The sequence below is a fragment of the Coregonus lavaretus genome, assembly GCF_964263955.1.
Source record: "Coregonus lavaretus genome assembly, chromosome: 12".
NCBI classification, from domain to species: domain Eukaryota; kingdom Metazoa; phylum Chordata; class Actinopteri; order Salmoniformes; family Salmonidae; genus Coregonus; species Coregonus lavaretus.
The window spans coordinates 10,910,148-10,927,414 of NC_139999.1; the positions used below are offsets into that span (position 1 = coordinate 10,910,148).

Genomic DNA, 17,267 nt, shown 5'->3' on the forward strand with positions numbered 1-17,267 from the left:
AAAAAAAGAATCCAATGTTTAATCACAACTCTTCCTCTTCTTCACAATGTAACAATGTAACAATGGACCTCAGACCATGCAGTTCCTTTTTCTCTTTCCTCTGGCTTGTGGTCCTCTGTAGCTCAGCTGGTAGAGCACGGCGCTTGTAACGCCAATGTAGTGGGTTCAATCCCCGGGACCACCCATACACAAAAAAAAAATTATTATGCACGCATGACTGTAAGTCGCTTTGGATAAAAGTGTCTGCTAAATGGCATATTATTAATCCATTGATTCTTTCAGTGTCTCTCGGTCTCTCTCTCTCTCTCCCTCTCTCACTCACTCTCTCAGTCTCTGCCCCCTCCTGACACACACACACAATCACATAGCATACTACACTACAAGCCGGAGCGGATGTCCAGGGGCCAACCTATAAATAGGTTTATTCAGTGTAGAATGTCTCTTCCTATGAGAGTGAGGAGCCTGGAGGCTGGAGGAGGCAGGCAGACCAAGCACCACTCCCTCCAGCCTGATGTTCCCTGTATCAGCCATCCTCAGCTACCTATCAGTTTCACCTCCTCCAAGCCTCTTCGATGGGAGGAAAGTGAATTAGTATAGTATGCAAGCCTAATATAAAGAACTGGCATCAATACAACAAGGGGAGTGAGAATCAGACATGGCTGCATGGACCTGTGTCATTGCTATTGATTTATGCTATTGGATACAGTGATCCAAAGTTCCCAGCATTATGTGTTGCTTTATCGTATAACTGCTTTAAAACACAAGAAGGAGGAAGCTGGCCATTGAGAGATGCCTATGAAGATATGGGTTGCTGCGGTAACACTTTATTTGGATATTCCATCTATAGATGCTCTACAGCAGGGTTCTTCAATTCCGGTCCTGGAGGGCCGAAACACCTCTGTTTTTCATCCTCTCCTTCTAATCAGGGGCTAATTCAGACCTGGGACACGAGGTGAGTGCAATTAACTACCAGGTAGAAATAAAAAACAGAAGTGTTTCGGCCCTCCAGGACCGGAATTGAAGAACCCTGCTCTACAGACTATCTACAGACTATCAGTAACATTTCAACTAACTATCTACTAACCCTAACCCTAGTTCTAACCCTTACCCTAACCCTAGCCCTAACCCTAACCTTAACCCTAACCATAACCTTAGCAAGCAGTTCCTTATCAACTCATATAGCTTGATAATCATGGTCAATACTGTAGCAATTTCAGTGATGAGAGCGCTGTCTGTTGGTAAGAAAATAGCATTACAGTTGGCCTAGGCATACTGTAATGCTATAATGCAAAAATATTAAGTAACACAAGGGGAATATAATATACAAGGATTAAGGTATATACAGGGAGTACCAGATCAATGTGCAGAGGTACAAGGTATTTGAGGTAGGTATGTACAGTTGAAGTCGGATGTTTACATACACTTAGGTTGGAGTCATTAAAACTCGTTTTTCAACCACTCCACAAATGTATTGTTAACAAACTATAGTTTTGGCAAGTCGGTTAGGACATCTACTTTGTGCATGACACAAGTAATTTTTCCAACAATTGTTTACAGACAGATTATTTCACTTATAATTCACTGTATCACAACTCCAGTGGGTCAGAAGATTACATACACTAAGTTGACTGTGCCTTTAAACAGCTTGGAAAATTCCAGAAAATGATGTCATGGATTTAGAAGCTTCTGATAGGCTAATTGACATCATTTGAGTCAATTGGAGGTGTACCTGTGGATGTATTTCAAGGCCTACCTTCAAACTCAGTGCCTCTTTGCTTGACATCATGGGAAAATCAAAATAAATCAGCCAAGACCTCAGAAATAAAATTGTAGACCTCCACAAGTCTGGTTCATCCTTGGGAGCAATTTCCAAACGTCTGAAGGTACCACGTTCATCTGTACAAACAATAGTACGCAAGTATAAACAACATGGGACCACGCAGCTGTCATACCGTTCAGGAAGGAGACGCGTTCTGTCTCCTATAGGTGAATGTACTTTGGTGCGAAAAGCGCAAATCAATCCCAGAACAACAGCAAAGGACCTTGTGAAGATGCTGGAGGAAACAGGTACAAAAGTATCTATATCCACAGTAAAACGAGCCCTATATCGACATAACCTGAAAGGCCGCTCAGCAAGGAAGAAGCCACTGCTCCAAACCGCCATAAAAAAGCCAGACTACTGTTTGCAACTGCACATGGGGACAAAGATCATACTTTTTGGAGAAATGTCCTCTGGTCTGATGAAACAAAAATAAAACTGTTTGCCCATAATGACCATCGTTATGTTTGGAGGAAAAAGGGGGTGGCTTGCAAGCCAAAGAACACCATCCCAACTGTGAAGCACAGGGGTGGCAGCATCATGGTGTGGGGGTGCTTTGCTGCAGGAGGGACTGGTGCACTTCACAAAATAGATGGCATCATGAGGAAGGAAAATTATGTGGATATATTGAAGCAACATTTCAAGACATCAGTCAAGAAGTTAAAGCTTGGTCGCAAATTGGTCTTCCAAATAGACAATGACTCCAAGCATACTTCCAAAGTTGTGGCAAAATGGCTTAAGGACAACAAAGTCAAGGTATTGGAGTGGCCATCACAAAGCCCTGACCTCAATCCTATAGAAAATGTGTGGGCAGAACTGAAAAAGTGTGTGCGAGAAAGGAGGCCTACAAACCTGACTCAGTTACACCAGCTCTGTCAGGAGGAATGGGCCAAAATTCACCCAACTAATTGTGGGAAGCTTGTGGAAGGCTACCCGAAACGTTTGACCCAAGTCAAATAGTTTAAGGGCAATGCTACCAAATACTAATTGAGTGTATGAAAACTTCTGACCCACTGGGAATGTGATGAAAGAAATAAGAGCTGAAATAAATCATTCTCTCTGCTATTATTCTGACATTTCACATTCTTAAAATATAATGGTGATCCTAACTGACCTAAAACAGGGATTTTTTTCTAGGATGAAATGTCAGGAATGGTGAAAAACAGAGTTAAAATGTATTTGGCTAAGGTGTATGTAAACTTCTGACTTCAACTGTATGTAGTGTATGTGAATGTGTGTGGGTTTTGTGTGAGAGTGTCAGTGTAGTGTAGTGTGTGAATGAGTGAGTGAGTGTGTGTGTGTGTGTGTGTGTGTATAGTGCGTACAGTGCATTCGGAAAGTATTCAGACCCCTTCACCTTTTCCACATTTTGTTATGTTACAGCCTTATTCTAAAATTGATTAAATTGTTTTTTTTGTTCATCAATCTACACACAATACCCCATAACGACAAACCAAAAACAGGTTTTTAGATATTTTTGTTGTAGACCCACTTCCTCTCTGCTTACCTCATGTAAAAAAAGTCCCAAGTTCAAGTTTAAATTTGGATTAGTCCTATGTACAGGATAGACATGGTATACACCAGTGGTGTCATTAGGCCTGGGTTTCCGGGGCCTCAGCTTCCACAAGTTTTTGATCCAGCCCCGAACATTTTGATGGTCCAGTCATTTCAGTCTGATATGAGTTTCCATAACCACACAACACTTGCGCTATGCAGCATTTTAAACAAATGTTTAACTGAACAATTTTTATGACAAAAATAAACAATACAATCTACTGAACTCGGCAGAGTGACGCGTGCCTGCTGTAATTGGTCGAGATTTCACAATGAAGCGGACCGCTCAGGTCCCCTTGACCTCTCCCCCACCGGTTAGATGACAACGTTATTACTCAGATAAACGCCGTCACTCAGTCAGTCTTGATATTCGGAACTTCTTCCGAAAGAGCACGCACCGAGTGGCAAAAAAAAATCGAGCAGGTTGAAGCAGCAGTGAATGAGGTGTTGAGGGCAGAACAGCCAGAAAGTCAAAATGCAGCAGCAGCAGAGTTAGCCACAGGTTTGTGCAGAGTTGGTGGTAGCTAACTAGCTAGTCTCCCTCAGCATAAGGGTTGGCAAATGCTAGCTAATAAGCTAGCGTTAGCGCTCATCATCCTTAAACTATTGGTTTTCAGAGTTATTTAACAGTAAATGTAATGAATGGGTAAGCTGAGGATGTTATGTCATGATATTTAGAAAAGTGTTTATTTCCAGTGAGTGTATTTGATGGGTTTCGTTTCTGTAGCTAGCTTGGCTGGCTAGCCTCTTCGTTAACTACCGGCTGGCTAGCTTGCTCAGACCGAAGAAATGTGAGAACGTTTTCTGACTGAGGCACATATCTTCTGACAGTGACACAGTGCCCCCCTTTGGACTGAAGCAGAACTTTATTACAACATTATATTTAACCCTGTTTAAAATTAGCAATGTTGAGGCGGTAGAACTGACAAAGTGAAATGAATCATAAAGGTCTTATAACCTATTCCATTCTACAGGTAATTTATTTTGGCTCATGTCTCTATATTCATATAGCCTAGGAGCTATGTAGCTTCTTATCTGTCATGTTTGGAGTTGTTGTGCAGATACTTACATTTGCATTTTCAGTTGAGTTGAGTTGCCCTGGTCATGTCAGTATATGATAACTGTAAAGAGCAACTGCCCCTAAAAACCAACATCTAATTTAAAACAGCCTATGTGGCATCGATATGAGTCAGAAAAATTTATTCTACTGTCAAAATTGACTATAATAATATGCCATTTAGCAGACGCTTTTATCCAAAGCAACTTACAGTCATGTGTGCATACATTTTTACGTATGGGTGGTCCCGGGGATCGAACCCACTACCCTGGCGTTACAAGCGCCATGCTCTACCAATTGAGCTACAGAGGACCACAAAGTCAATTATCCTATTTATCCTATTTACACTTTTTTCCTACCAAAATTATCCTATTTACACTTTGTAGTCAATTTTGACAGTAGAATAAATGTTTCTGACTCATATCGATGCCACATAGGCTGTTTTAAATTAGATGTTGGTTTTTAGGGGCAGTTGCTCTTTACAGTTATCATAATATACATTATACTGTCCAAAACTGAGTTTTGTAAGACGTGGTCGTGACTGCATCACAACGTAAATTAAGGTTGGGTTTGTTTCAATCCTGCCCACAGCTGGCAGCACACAAGTAATCACCAATTCCGAGTGCAGCTGCATGCGACCCGATCTTAATGCCTGGTAAATTTGGGTTGACTTTGGATATCCCTACGGGGCTAGTTAGGGACCATCGGTAAACTACACAATGTACATGGGACAATATGTTAAAATTCCAATAGATCCAAATTTCAATGACTTAACCTCAAACCAACTATAAGTTGTAGAAATTCATATCCAAATGTTGAATGAGAAAACTAAAAGGTGTGCAACATTAAAATATTGTCTCATTTACATACAGCGATAGGCTATCCAAAGTCAGGTCGCACACCAACCGGCTGAAGCTAATTGGCTAAATAATTTGGCTAATTCTCTTCCCACCTGCAAACACACACGAGACACCCACATGAGACACCCACATCCTGAAACCAACTCACGTTTGAATTCAATCATGGCCGCTAGCATTTCTTAATGAACCAATCTAAAACTACGCCAAATCAGGAAGTGCAGTCGCCCTTTAAAACAAACTAATGACATGTTGCACCTCTACCTATCTAACTTTCAGATGAGCCAAGAAGGAGGACAGATGATAACGACAGGCCAGTGGAGCACGCCACTAGAGATCCTGGTTCGAGTCCAGGCTCTGTCGCAGCCGGCCACGACCAGGAGACCCATGGGCGGCGCACAATTGGTCCAGTGTCGTCCAAGGTAGGGGAGGGTTTGGCCGGCAGGGATGTGGGTTCGTTTCCCACGGGGGGCCAGTATGAAAAAAACAAAACATGTATGCATTCACTAACTGTAAGTCGCTCTGGATAAGAGCGTCTGCTAAATGACGAAAATGTAAAATGTAGAACAGCAGCAGCCAGGGGCAACTGGTAGGGAAGAGGATGATTTAGGTGACCCAGACACAGACCTAAAACAAATTGCCCTTGACCGTTTTGGATTGCAAAACTAAAGAGACACACCAGACAAGACACAGAGACAGCAACAGAAGAATAGATGATGGAGAGACACCAGACAAGACACAGAGACAGCAACAGAATAATAGGATATGATGGAGAGAGACACCAGACAAGACACAGAGACAGCAACAGAAGAATAGGATATGATGGAGAGAGACACCAGACAAGACACAGAGACAGCAACAGAAGAATAGCATATGATGGAGAGACAAACCAGACAAGACACAGAGACAGCAACAGAAGAATAGGATATGATGGAGAGACACCATAACAGAAGAGGATAGACAAAGGAGACAGTAACAAATAAGAACCGGAGACAGCAACAGACAAGACACAGAGAAAGTGACAGAAGAGGGCAGATGGAGAGAAAACAGAGGTGGATTGAGCACACAGTAGACTGTATCACTTCAAGCTGCTCAATAGATTCTAATTAATTGTATTTATTTGCAGGAATTATAAAAAGTGATGCAGATGCAGGAATGCCCACATGCAGCAACGCCCTGAATTGCGGTCCGCAATCACACTATTGGTATTTGAGGTCACAAGGGTGCACACCCCAACCCTGTGTTGTTTGGTTTGAGCCCCACATATGTAATTAGCCAATAAATTGTTGATATGAGTACTCACAGGTATGTTGAAATGGGGTTTACCTGGTATATGGTCTGCTGTAGGCATATGGTTGTGATTGTTTTTATTGAGGTATTGTGCCTTTTTACATTGTGTCTTTTTACATACAGTAATTAGATTTGTCCCCTGACTAGATTGTGGGCCACTGACATTTGTATGCTCAAGGGGCGGACTGGCCATCTGGCATTTCGGGCAATTGCAATTATCTGGCTAATAATGAGGGCCCCAAGGAAAAAAATGGGCCGATGTGTTAGGGGGCTTTCACACCAAATTGGTTTGGAGTGATATTTCCAAACTTTGGCGTGTTTATACTTCTTGATAATCATAGATAAATGTAACGTGAGCATTTTTCTCCAATAACCAAATGACTTGCATGAACACATAGTTTTAGCAAATCGAGCTCTGATTTGAACTATAGCTCAGAACTATGTGTGAAAACGCCTTTAGATTTCTGGCCCCAGTCCGCCCCTGGTATGCTCAAAGGTGTGCGCTACTATGGCTGCGTTTAGACAGGCAGCCCAACAATTATGACCTGTTTTTCACTAATCGATCTTTGACCATTCAGATCAGCTCTGAAAAAGATCTGATGTGAAAAGATCTGATGTGACAGTTCAAAAGACCAATGAGTGGAAAAAATATCAGAATTGGGCTGCCTTTCTAAACACAGCCTATGGGGGAGGTGCCTATATTTTTGTTCAGGCTGGTGTCTGAGTTTGCTCATGGGGAAGCTGGACAGAGCCAGGAAGACACCACCTGTGAGTTATATTGGCAGGAATGCCTGCTTAGGATTTTCAGTGTTTCGACATTATTTTTGTTCATATTTGTAAATATTTTTGCCAACCTTAATTTTGTGTCACCTTTTATTTATTCAACCTTCACATCAATTTCCCTCCTTTAATTGTGCCTCCTACTGTGTCATGCCCTTTTCACAGAGTTATCGAATTAACTTCTCTCTCGCTCTCTCAAAATGTCTCTCTCATAGCACGTTTGTCCCAACAAACATATTTAGGCTAGGTAACAGTATTTATCTTCATGCTGTTGTAGGCCTAGACATTGAAACTTGAGCTATACCTAATAGCCCCGCCCCTGGAGAAAGTGAGTAATCCTTTCAGCAAACATGCCCGCAGTCTGCAATCATCAAAACAAACACCTTGTAAGGCAGTGGCCAGGACTCAGCACTTCACTGACTGGAGAACTCCACAAACCGATGTAGTACTGGAGACTCCATCAGAAGCTGTTTTATCTTCAAGCCATAAAATACAATGTTTTGCTTTGCATATCGTAGCTCTCTCTTGGTAAGAAGTCCTTACAGCATGAGTCCCACATGCTGCCTGGGGAAACCATCTTGGCTGTGTTTTACAGCAGTAAATGTTACTGTGGATGTGACTGATTGGAGGTTATTGGATTTGAAGAAGATGCGGTAGTTAGGTAATGTAACGGTGCCGCTACCCATCACAGGAGGAGGGCAGTAAAACCTGATTTTAGAGGGAGAGGCTGTCTTGGCTTCACTGGCCTGCTGGTATATTATGTCTGATCTCCTCTTTCCATCAGACCATCCCCTTTCCTTCCCTCTCTCTTGCCTCGTTTACATCTTGCCCTAACGTGAGTTTCGTGATCTAATCTACAGTGGGGAAAAAAAGTATTTAGTCAGCCACCAATTGTGCAAGTTCTCCCACTTAAAAAGATGAGAGAGGCCTGTAATTTTCATCATAGGTACACGTCAACTATGACAGACAAAATGAGGAAAAAAAATCCAGAAAATCACATTGTAGGATTTTTAATGAATTTATTTGCAAATTATGGTGGAAAATAAGTATTTGGTCAATAACAAAAGTTTCTCAATACTTTGTTATATACCCTTTGTTGGCAATGACACAGGTCAAACGTTTTCTGTAAGTCTTCACAAGGTTTTCACACACTGTTGCTGGTATTTTGGCCCATTCCTCCATGCAGATCTCCTCTAGAGCAGTGATGTTTTGGGGCTGTCGCTGGGCAACACGGACTTTCAACTCCCTCCAAAGATTTTCTATGGGGTTGAGATCTGGAGACTCCAGGACCTTGAAATGCTTCTTACGAAGCCACTCCTTCGTTGCCCGGGCGGTGTGTTTGGGATCATTGTCATGCTGAAAGACCCAGCCACGTTTCATCTTCAATGCCCTTGCTGATGGAAGGAGGTTTTCACTCAAAATCTCACGATACATGGCCCCATTCATTCTTTCCTTTACACGGATCAGTCGTCCTGGTCCCTTTGCAGAAAAACAGCCCCAAAGTATGATGTTTTCACTCCCATGCTTCACAGTAGGTATGGTGTTCTTTGGATGCAACTCAGCATTCTTTGTCCTCCAAACACAACGAGTTGAGTTTTTACCAAAAAGTTATATTTTGGTTTCATCTGACCATATGACATTCTCCCAATCCTCTTCTGGATGCACTCTAGCAAACTTCAGACGGGCCTGGACATGTACTGGCTTAAGCAGGGGGACACGTCTAACACTGCAGGATTTGAGTCCCTGGCGGCGTAGTGTGTTACTGATGGTAGGCTTTGTTACTTTGGTCCCAGCTCTCTGCAGGTCATTCACTAGGTCCCCCCGTGTGGTTCTGGGATTTTTGCTCACCGTTCTTGTGATCATTTTGACCCCACAGGGTGAGATCTTGCGTGGAGCCCCAGATCGAGGGAGATTATCAGTGGTCTTGTATGTCTTCCATTTCCTAATAATTGCTCCCACAGTTGATTTCTTCAAACCAAGCTGCTTACCTATTGCAGATTCAGTCTTCCCAGCCTGGTGCAGGTTTACACTTTTGTTTCTGGTGTCCTTTGACAGCTCTTTGGTCTTGGCCATAGTGGAGTTTGGAGTGTGACTGTTTGAGGTTGTGGACAGGTGTCTTTTATACTGATAACAAGTTCAAACAGGTGCCATTAATACAGGTAACAAGTGGAGGACAGAGGAGCCTCTTAAAGAAGAAGTTACAGGTCTGTGAGAGCCAGAAATCTTGCTTGTTTGTAGGTGACCAAATACTTATTTTCCACCATAATTTGCAAATAAATTCATTAAAAATCCTACAATGTGATTTTCTGGATTTTCTTTTCTCAATTTGTCTGTCATAGTTGACGTGTACCTATGATGAAAATTACAGGCCTCTCTCATCTTTTTAAGTGGGAGAACTTGCACAATTGGTGGCTGACTAAATACTTTTTTTCCCCACTGTATAAGGTTTGACGCGCCTAAACATTGTATTAAAATGTGTCTTATCCGTCCGCTGTGTCCACATTGTGACCAGATTAGCTGATGCCTCCCTGTATGCAAATTATTTGACAGACGTTCTTTCAAAATAATATGAATGTATTTATTTTAAGACTATTACTGATGCCATAAGTCAATGGTGCTACCTCTCAATGATTTTAGAGGCCGGTATAATGATTTAAATGGTTTGACCATCCAGGTCTGTTTACACGTGATTGATATCCAGACACAATGTGTGCCTGACTACCTCTGGAGTTGGTCAGGAAGTCACAATCAGACCACAATGTGTATTTTAATAATCTACTCCTGTCTAAAAATGTGGGCACAATCAGAATGTGGACAATATCAGGACAAAGGGCGCATGTTAGAACCAGATATAAACAGGGCTTCTCTCTCTCTCTCTCTTAGGCTCTCTATCTCTTTCTTTCTCTCTCAGCCTCTCTCTAACCCTGTTTCTGCATCTCTCTCCCCATCTCTCTCACAAATCTCTCATGTCTCTCCCTCTTTTCCTTCATCCTCTCTTTCTCCATGTCTCTCTTCTAGTCTACGACATCTAGTCTACGTGTGTATCCAGCAGACTCCTCCTCCCTCAGTCCCAGCCTGGCGTCGTTCTCTGCTGCTCTCTTCGACTGAAGCCTCTCCTGAACTCGTCTGAGCTCCACTCATCAGAGATCACTCTACAACCAGGGAGTCTCGGCCAGGCCACACACACACACACAAAAACCCAGGTAAGATGGGACCACCTTCAACATCTACCGGCTACTGTAACCACTGCTTTCATGATGTATAGAATACAGTTACAGTCCACAGAGAACACATTCAACACTTTTATTCCTGTCTGAGACTGCACATTCTTCTGCTTTTTCACTTTCAAAGCCTGGAGTTTGGGTGTGTGAGCAGTGAGTGTATTCTGAAGCCAACTTTTTCTGCCAGGAGTATAACTTTGAGAACTGTATCTATGTGAGTTTAAAGTTTTGAAGGGTGGATCACGTCTGTTGCTCTAAAAACAGAATTTTCTCAAAAAGACTTGTGTCCAACACATGGTAAAGACGCTATGGTCAGTAGGGAAGCATTGTAAATGTTTTATTTTTTTATTAGCCTGATCATAATTCCATACACTGGGTGTGTGGTGACTGCTATAAATGGTAGTGTATATGTAATCTGAGGAGTGATGATAGCAGGTTTTAGAACATGATGGATGACAGCAGCACACCAGGCCAGTAGATGTAAAAACACAGAACTCGGTAAAGGTTTGGCTGGGTGAGTTAATGGTCCTATTTCCTGAGCATCTGCAGGAAAGGAGTCTCAGAACTCAGGATATGACATGATGAGTGTAGAGGACTGTAGGTACAATACAGATGTAAGATCTTAATTTGATCACTATTGTTGTTGATAATGTTTCTGCACAGCAGGAAATGCTAACTTGTAATTCCCACTTTGTAATTCCCACTTAAAAATGTCAGACTTGATTTGCCCTAATGAAAAATGTATCAACCCCTACAAAAAATGTCCATTAATTAGAATCCACATAATAATTCACATTTCCTATTGCTGCAGGATTATCATGCTGTAGCAAACTGGCTCAAATTAATATCCTACATCTGTATGTCGCAAGACCAACTTCCCGTGCAATGCGTTGATCAAAATTATCTCTGTTTCTCAGTATTAAAGTTTCACTCTCAACCCTTTAGACAGGAAAGCTGATGTTGCAATAACTTCTCTTGTTATTGTGGTAACCAGGAGATTACTGTGATAGAGGTGGTGTCAGATTGTACTCTAAATTGGCAAACGCATTAAATAGTACCCGCAAAACACCAGTCTAAACGTCAACAGTGAAGAGGCGACTCCGGGATGAAGACCTTCTAGGCAGAGTTGCAAAGAAAAAGTCCAGTGTCTGTGTTCTTTTGCCCATCTTAATCTTTTCATTTTATCGGCCAGTCTGAGATATGGCTTTTTCTTTGCAACTCTGCCTAGAAGGTCAGCATCCCAGAGTCGCCTCTTCACTGTTGACGTTGAGACTGGTGTTTTGCGGGTACTATTTAGTGACGCTGCCAGTTGAGGACCTGTAAGGCGTCTGTTTCTCAAACTAGACACTCTAATGTATTTGTCCTCTTGCTCAGTTGTGCACCGGGGCCTCCCACTCCTCTTTCTATTCTGGTTAGAGCCAGTTTGCGCTGTTCTGTGAAGGAAGTAGTACACAGCGTTGTACGAGATCTTCAGTTTCTTGGCAATTTCTCGCATGGAATAGCCTTCATTTCTCAGAACAAGTACAGACTGACGAGTTTCAGAAGAATGTTCTTTGTTTCTGGCCATTTTGATCCTGTAATCGAACCCACAATTGCTGATGCTCCAGATACTCAACTAGTCTCAAGAAGGCCAGTTTTATTGCATCTTTAATCAGCAAACAGTTTTCAGCTGTGCTAACATAATGGCAAAAGGGTTTTCTAATGATCAATTAGCCTTTTAAAATGATAAACTTGGATTAGCAAACACAACGTGCCATTGGAACACAGGACTGATGGTTGCTGATAATGGGCCTCTGTATGCCTATGTAGATATTCCATTAAAAAACAGCCGTTTCCAGCTACAATAGCCATTTACAACATTAACAATGTCTACGCTGTATTTCTGATCAATTTGATGTTATTTTAATGGGCAAAAAAATAGCTTTTCTTTCAAAAACAAGGTCATTTCTAAGGGACACCAAACTTTTGAACGGTGGTGTACATTCTTCAGCATTTGAATGGTTCTATTGCATTAATCTCTGTTGTCTAATGCTTGCCCGGGTCAGTGACTGTCTGAGGCCATGAAGTGACTACTAACATGGTGATGTAATTACTAAATGAAATGCAGAGAATTTCCTGTTTACCCAAATGATTTACCCAGATTTGAGTGGGTGGCATCATAGGATTCATATTTCAACAAGATGGAGTCGAGCACAATACACTCATCTAACAGCAATGTATTATTTACATTCAGCTGTAGTTCTCTATATAAACCACAGGAGGTTGGTGGCACCTTAATTAGGGAGGACGGGCTCGTAGTAATGGCTGGAGCGGAATAGGTGCAAAGGTATCAAATACATCTAATCCATGGTTACCGTGTGTTTGGTGCCATTCCATTGGCTCCGTTCTGGCCATTATTATGAGCTGTCCTCTCTTAAGCTGATACAATGAGTGTTCTGTATGAGTGGCCTGGAACCTCCCTAGCAGTTGTTAAACATCAGGAGGAACTTTGCATTTGGTGATAAAGAGAATAAACAGAAAGTGCCTGCAGGTACTGTAGTCAAGCCCTGCAGCAGTTTTAACTCAGAGGAGTACATTCCTAAGATACCATACATTTAGAAAGGGTCTCTACAAAGGATAACCAGGCTCTGTTGTGTGAATACTGTATGTTCTCTCATTTGAAGAGTTCTTGATCACCTGACCAGAAAAGCTCTGGGCCCTAGGTACTGTATAGTCTAAAACGGGTTGCACACAGTTCTTTGTGGTCAAGTCACGAGGTCTGTAGGTCTCCTCCCATCCAATGCGTGTCAGGAACTGTAGATGTAGACTTCATTTCTATGTAAGGATCTATTCCCATTGAGTGTCAAACAGCAGAAAGCACAAACCGGCTGCTCTATTTCTATGTAAGGAAGTAACTCTCCACTGTGACTCCGCAGGATGCCTTTGGGAGGAGGAAATAACTGCGGCTGCTGCCAGAAGACGGTGTACTTCGCTGAGGAAGTGCAGTGTGAAGGGAAATATTTCCACAAGTGCTGCTTTCTGTGCAGTAAGTGATCGGAGTGAGGTCATCCCGTTCTTTCATAAACCACACTGTGACTACCAATGCACCCATTACTCTGAGCTGACACTCAGAGCTCAGGATGGAATGTGAAGTATTTTGGCACCCAGAGAGGAAGCAGAGCATCCAGAGGTTCTCGGTTCTCGTTAGAGTACCCTTATTTGGAGAGAGAAATGGATGTGTCACAGGCCTTGTAACCCTTATATGGGAGAAAAGGTAAACAGCGTGATCTGGCTCAGTCAAGTGTTTATGTGAGCTAACTAGGCTCATCTCTCACCCCCAGCGTCAGAAGGTCAAATGATAAACTAACACATTCCGTTTTGTTTTAGCCAAAACTTTCCATACACGTTTGCCCATGGAAGTAGTGATTAGAAAGTGAAGGCCAAGACATTCAGGAGATAAAGGTGATCAAAGTTGACCCATTTTACACACCGCACCATACCATGAGTCATCCACGCTTGAGTTTCATATCATTTAAAAGCTTACAAACACAGTGTAAAAAATGATTCAGGTGGTTAGTAAATTATACTTGAAAATATAATTATTTGGTCATAAAAAAATGTAGTTGTCATCTTTACTTGAATATAATTAGTACATTACTTGTTCAACCATCCTGAAAAAAAATTATGAATTCAATAGAAGATAAATGCATAATCTAAACAACTATTTGTGTTTTAAAACAACTACAAGGAAAATTGGGTTTAACTTACTCCATTTTCATAATATTTCCTATCAATTTAAGAATTTTAAGTTCTTCCAACAACTTTCCACGTGGCTCTGTTTTCAGAGGATTGTGGGTAATAGTGTTTATTATTTTTAACTTTACGATACTTTTACACAATGTTGTATGCATGTTTGAAGAACGAAAGGCACATTTATATATTAGTATCAAACCGTTTGTTATGCTATGAGGTGTAATGGATCATGATGAACGGATATCAGAACCGTCGGACAAATTGACGTTCAATGATGAGACCACCCATTCTCACCATTAGTAAGATCATGCGTGCCACTCTTGACAGAGGCAAATGTATCAAGCTACAATGCTTGCAGCTTTACCTCCAGTTAGTGCTAGTGGAACGAGCACTGCGTTCAACAATTCCTGCTACAGTGGATAAAAATGTTAAGCTATGAAATACATAAAGCCATGTTTAACACTAAGACACGATCAATGAAAATGACTCATCAAATATTCATTCAAATATGGCCGTACTGTACCTATAGATGCACGTTAGCACATATGCTAATGCTAAAAATACTTTACAAATCTTTTCATAATGCACTGATTGCACCTAAAGGAAAATAGTTCCTACATGATAGTAATTGCTTTGTTATCCTGTGTCCTTTATGTCATAGTGTGAACCCTGTTCATTGCTGCTCTGAGCTATATTTCTAATTATATACCTTCTACTCTGCTCTTAGTGGCATGTAAGAAAAACCTTGACAGCACAACGGTGGCCTGCCATGTGGACGAGATCTACTGCAAGTCCTGCTACGGCAAGAAGTATGGGCCAAAAGGCTATGGCTTTGGCGGAGGAGCAGGCACCCTGAGCATGGACACAGGGGCACATCTTGGAATCAGACCTGAAGAGTAAGGAAGGAATCTCAGAGAGTTGAATATTGTATACTCTCTATACCAGGGGCTTATTCATTTCGTCGATTCTGTTGGAAAACGTTTCTTAAACAAAAGCAAACGGAATGAGACTGGAAGGTAGCTACCTGAATTTGTCAAATAGAAACTCTTGTTTTAGTACTGTTTGGATTAATGATTACACCCCAGGGCTTTCACTGCTGATGTTCATCCTTCCCTTCTAATCAGACCTGGGAAACCAGGTGAGTGGATCTGGTCAATTACATAAGTCTACCAGGGAAAAAACATAAAAACAGCAGTACTCCAGACATCAAGGCCTGAATATGTACAGTGATCATAACAAACCTGTCTTGTCATCCACAGGCCAGCAGCCCACCGCCCCACCAACAACCCCAATGCCTCCAAGTTGGCCACCAAGTTTGGCAGTTCAGACGTGTGCCCGCGCTGTGCCAAGGCTGTGTACTCTGCCGAGAAGGTGCTCGGAGGTGGAAATGTAAGTCAGAGTTTTGGGCAATCAGGTTGTTTTGAGAGGAAATGCTAAGATTATGAGCAGTCTCAAAACCCTGCTTCTACTAAACGTTGTATACCGTATGTAAAAGTACTAAATAGCTACATGTATCTTTGGCTGCTGTAGAGTTAATGTCAATTGAAATAGATGCAGGGGGATATCCTGTCTGTGTTTCAATACCAATGTGAAGGAGGAATACCAGTTATTGTTGGCATATACCAGTTATTGTTGGCATATACCAGTTACTGTTGGCATATACCAGTTACTGTTGGCATATACCAGTTATTGTTGGCATATACCAGTTATTGTTGGCATTTACCAGTTACTGTTGGCATATACCAGTTATTGTTGGCATTTACCAGTTACTGTTGGCATATACCAGTTATTGTTGGCATTTACCAGTTACTGTTGGCATATACCAGTTATTGTTGGCATTTACCAGTTACTGTTGGCATATACCAGTTATTGTTGACCTATCTGTGCAGCCCAGTGCTGAGAACAACGCTTACTTCTCCTTATCGCTCTCCTCCAGTCCTGGCACAAGAGCTGCTTCCGCTGTGCGAAATGTGGCAAGGGGCTGGAGTCAACCACTGTGGCCGACAAAGATGGAGAAATCTACTGTAAAGGTGTGTATACTCTATTCATGTAAAACAAATGGGTAAAATAATTAGCAAAGACATAATTACTTGTAGAGTAAAGTGGAAAATTGCACATACTGTAGTGTCTATTTATAAAGGTGTGTGTGTATACTGTTTTCTGAACTTCTACTATAACTTGTTTTAGAGTTCTCAAATGTGTAGACAACTCGTGGATTGCCTAGCTAAATAAATTCATCAAAACAATGTAAATAAACTAGAGAAAATGCAATACTGTAGCATCTGTTATAAATGTATATCCCTTTGTATATAAATACCTTCTTTATATAAAGTATACCACCTTTTCATCCACAGCCTGTTATGCCAAATCCTTTGGTCCCAAGGGCTTCGGGTTCGGCCAGGGGGCAGGGGCTCTGGCACATGCTCAGTAGAGCTCAGGCCTCCTCTGACAGATACCTAGACATTTGGACTGCAAATCCCAGGATTCCCCAGTCAACCTCTATTTAATACTGGCATCTCACTACTGCTACAGTCACAAAGGCTCAATAGCAACACACAGTGCACAGCTTACCTAAATGCTTACCTTGCCAGAAGAGTTAGTTGCTGATGTTTTCTATCTAAGCTCTGGCATTGATGAGGTTAATACTCTGCATGAGAAATGTTTTCTAACCGCTATGAGAAAGAAAAAAGGACTTATCAGCGTGTTCATTTTGACCTAATAAACTCCATTCACAAGAGCGTTCCTTTTAGAAATTTGAATGTACACAAAGTGAGTCAGTTATATTTACAGTAAGATGGACACACCCTGGTTTTGTTCAGTTGTTTGGCAGTTGGTGAGTTTACTTAACAGGGCAATTTATCAGCGGCAGAATGAAAGAAAAAAGTAATAATGTACAATTATTGTCCAAGGCTCTAAAGTCTGGAGAAAACTGGCATTGATCTTATCCTATGAGATTT

General features: G+C 41.7%; 1 protein-coding gene across 1 annotated transcript; it reads left to right on the top strand.

The window, feature by feature from the left end:
- The first annotated feature begins 10,259 nt into the window (after positions 1-10,259).
- LOC311138479 (cysteine and glycine-rich protein 1-like) lies at positions 10,260-17,047 on the top strand. Its single transcript, XM_084173174.1, has 6 exons — positions 10,260-10,560; positions 13,494-13,603; positions 15,038-15,206; positions 15,570-15,699; positions 16,247-16,340; positions 16,665-17,047. The coding sequence occupies exons 2-6, from the start codon at positions 13,495-13,497 to the stop codon at positions 16,739-16,741; spliced, it is 579 nt and encodes a 192-aa protein (XP_084029300.1). The 5' UTR covers positions 10,260-10,560; position 13,494; the 3' UTR covers positions 16,742-17,047.
- Positions 17,048-17,267: the final 220 nt, after the last annotated feature.

Coding starts and splice junctions, on each gene's coding strand:
- LOC311138479 (XM_084173174.1), top strand. CDS start 13,495: ATGCCTTTGGGAGGAGGAAATAACTGCGGCTGCTGCCAGAAGACGGTG. Junction 15,207..15,569: donor CTTGGAATCAGACCTGAAGA/GTAAGGAAGGAA, acceptor TGTCATCCACAG/GCCAGCAGCCCACCGCCCCA. Junction 15,700..16,246: donor AGGTGCTCGGAGGTGGAAAT/GTAAGTCAGAGT, acceptor GCTCTCCTCCAG/TCCTGGCACAAGAGCTGCTT.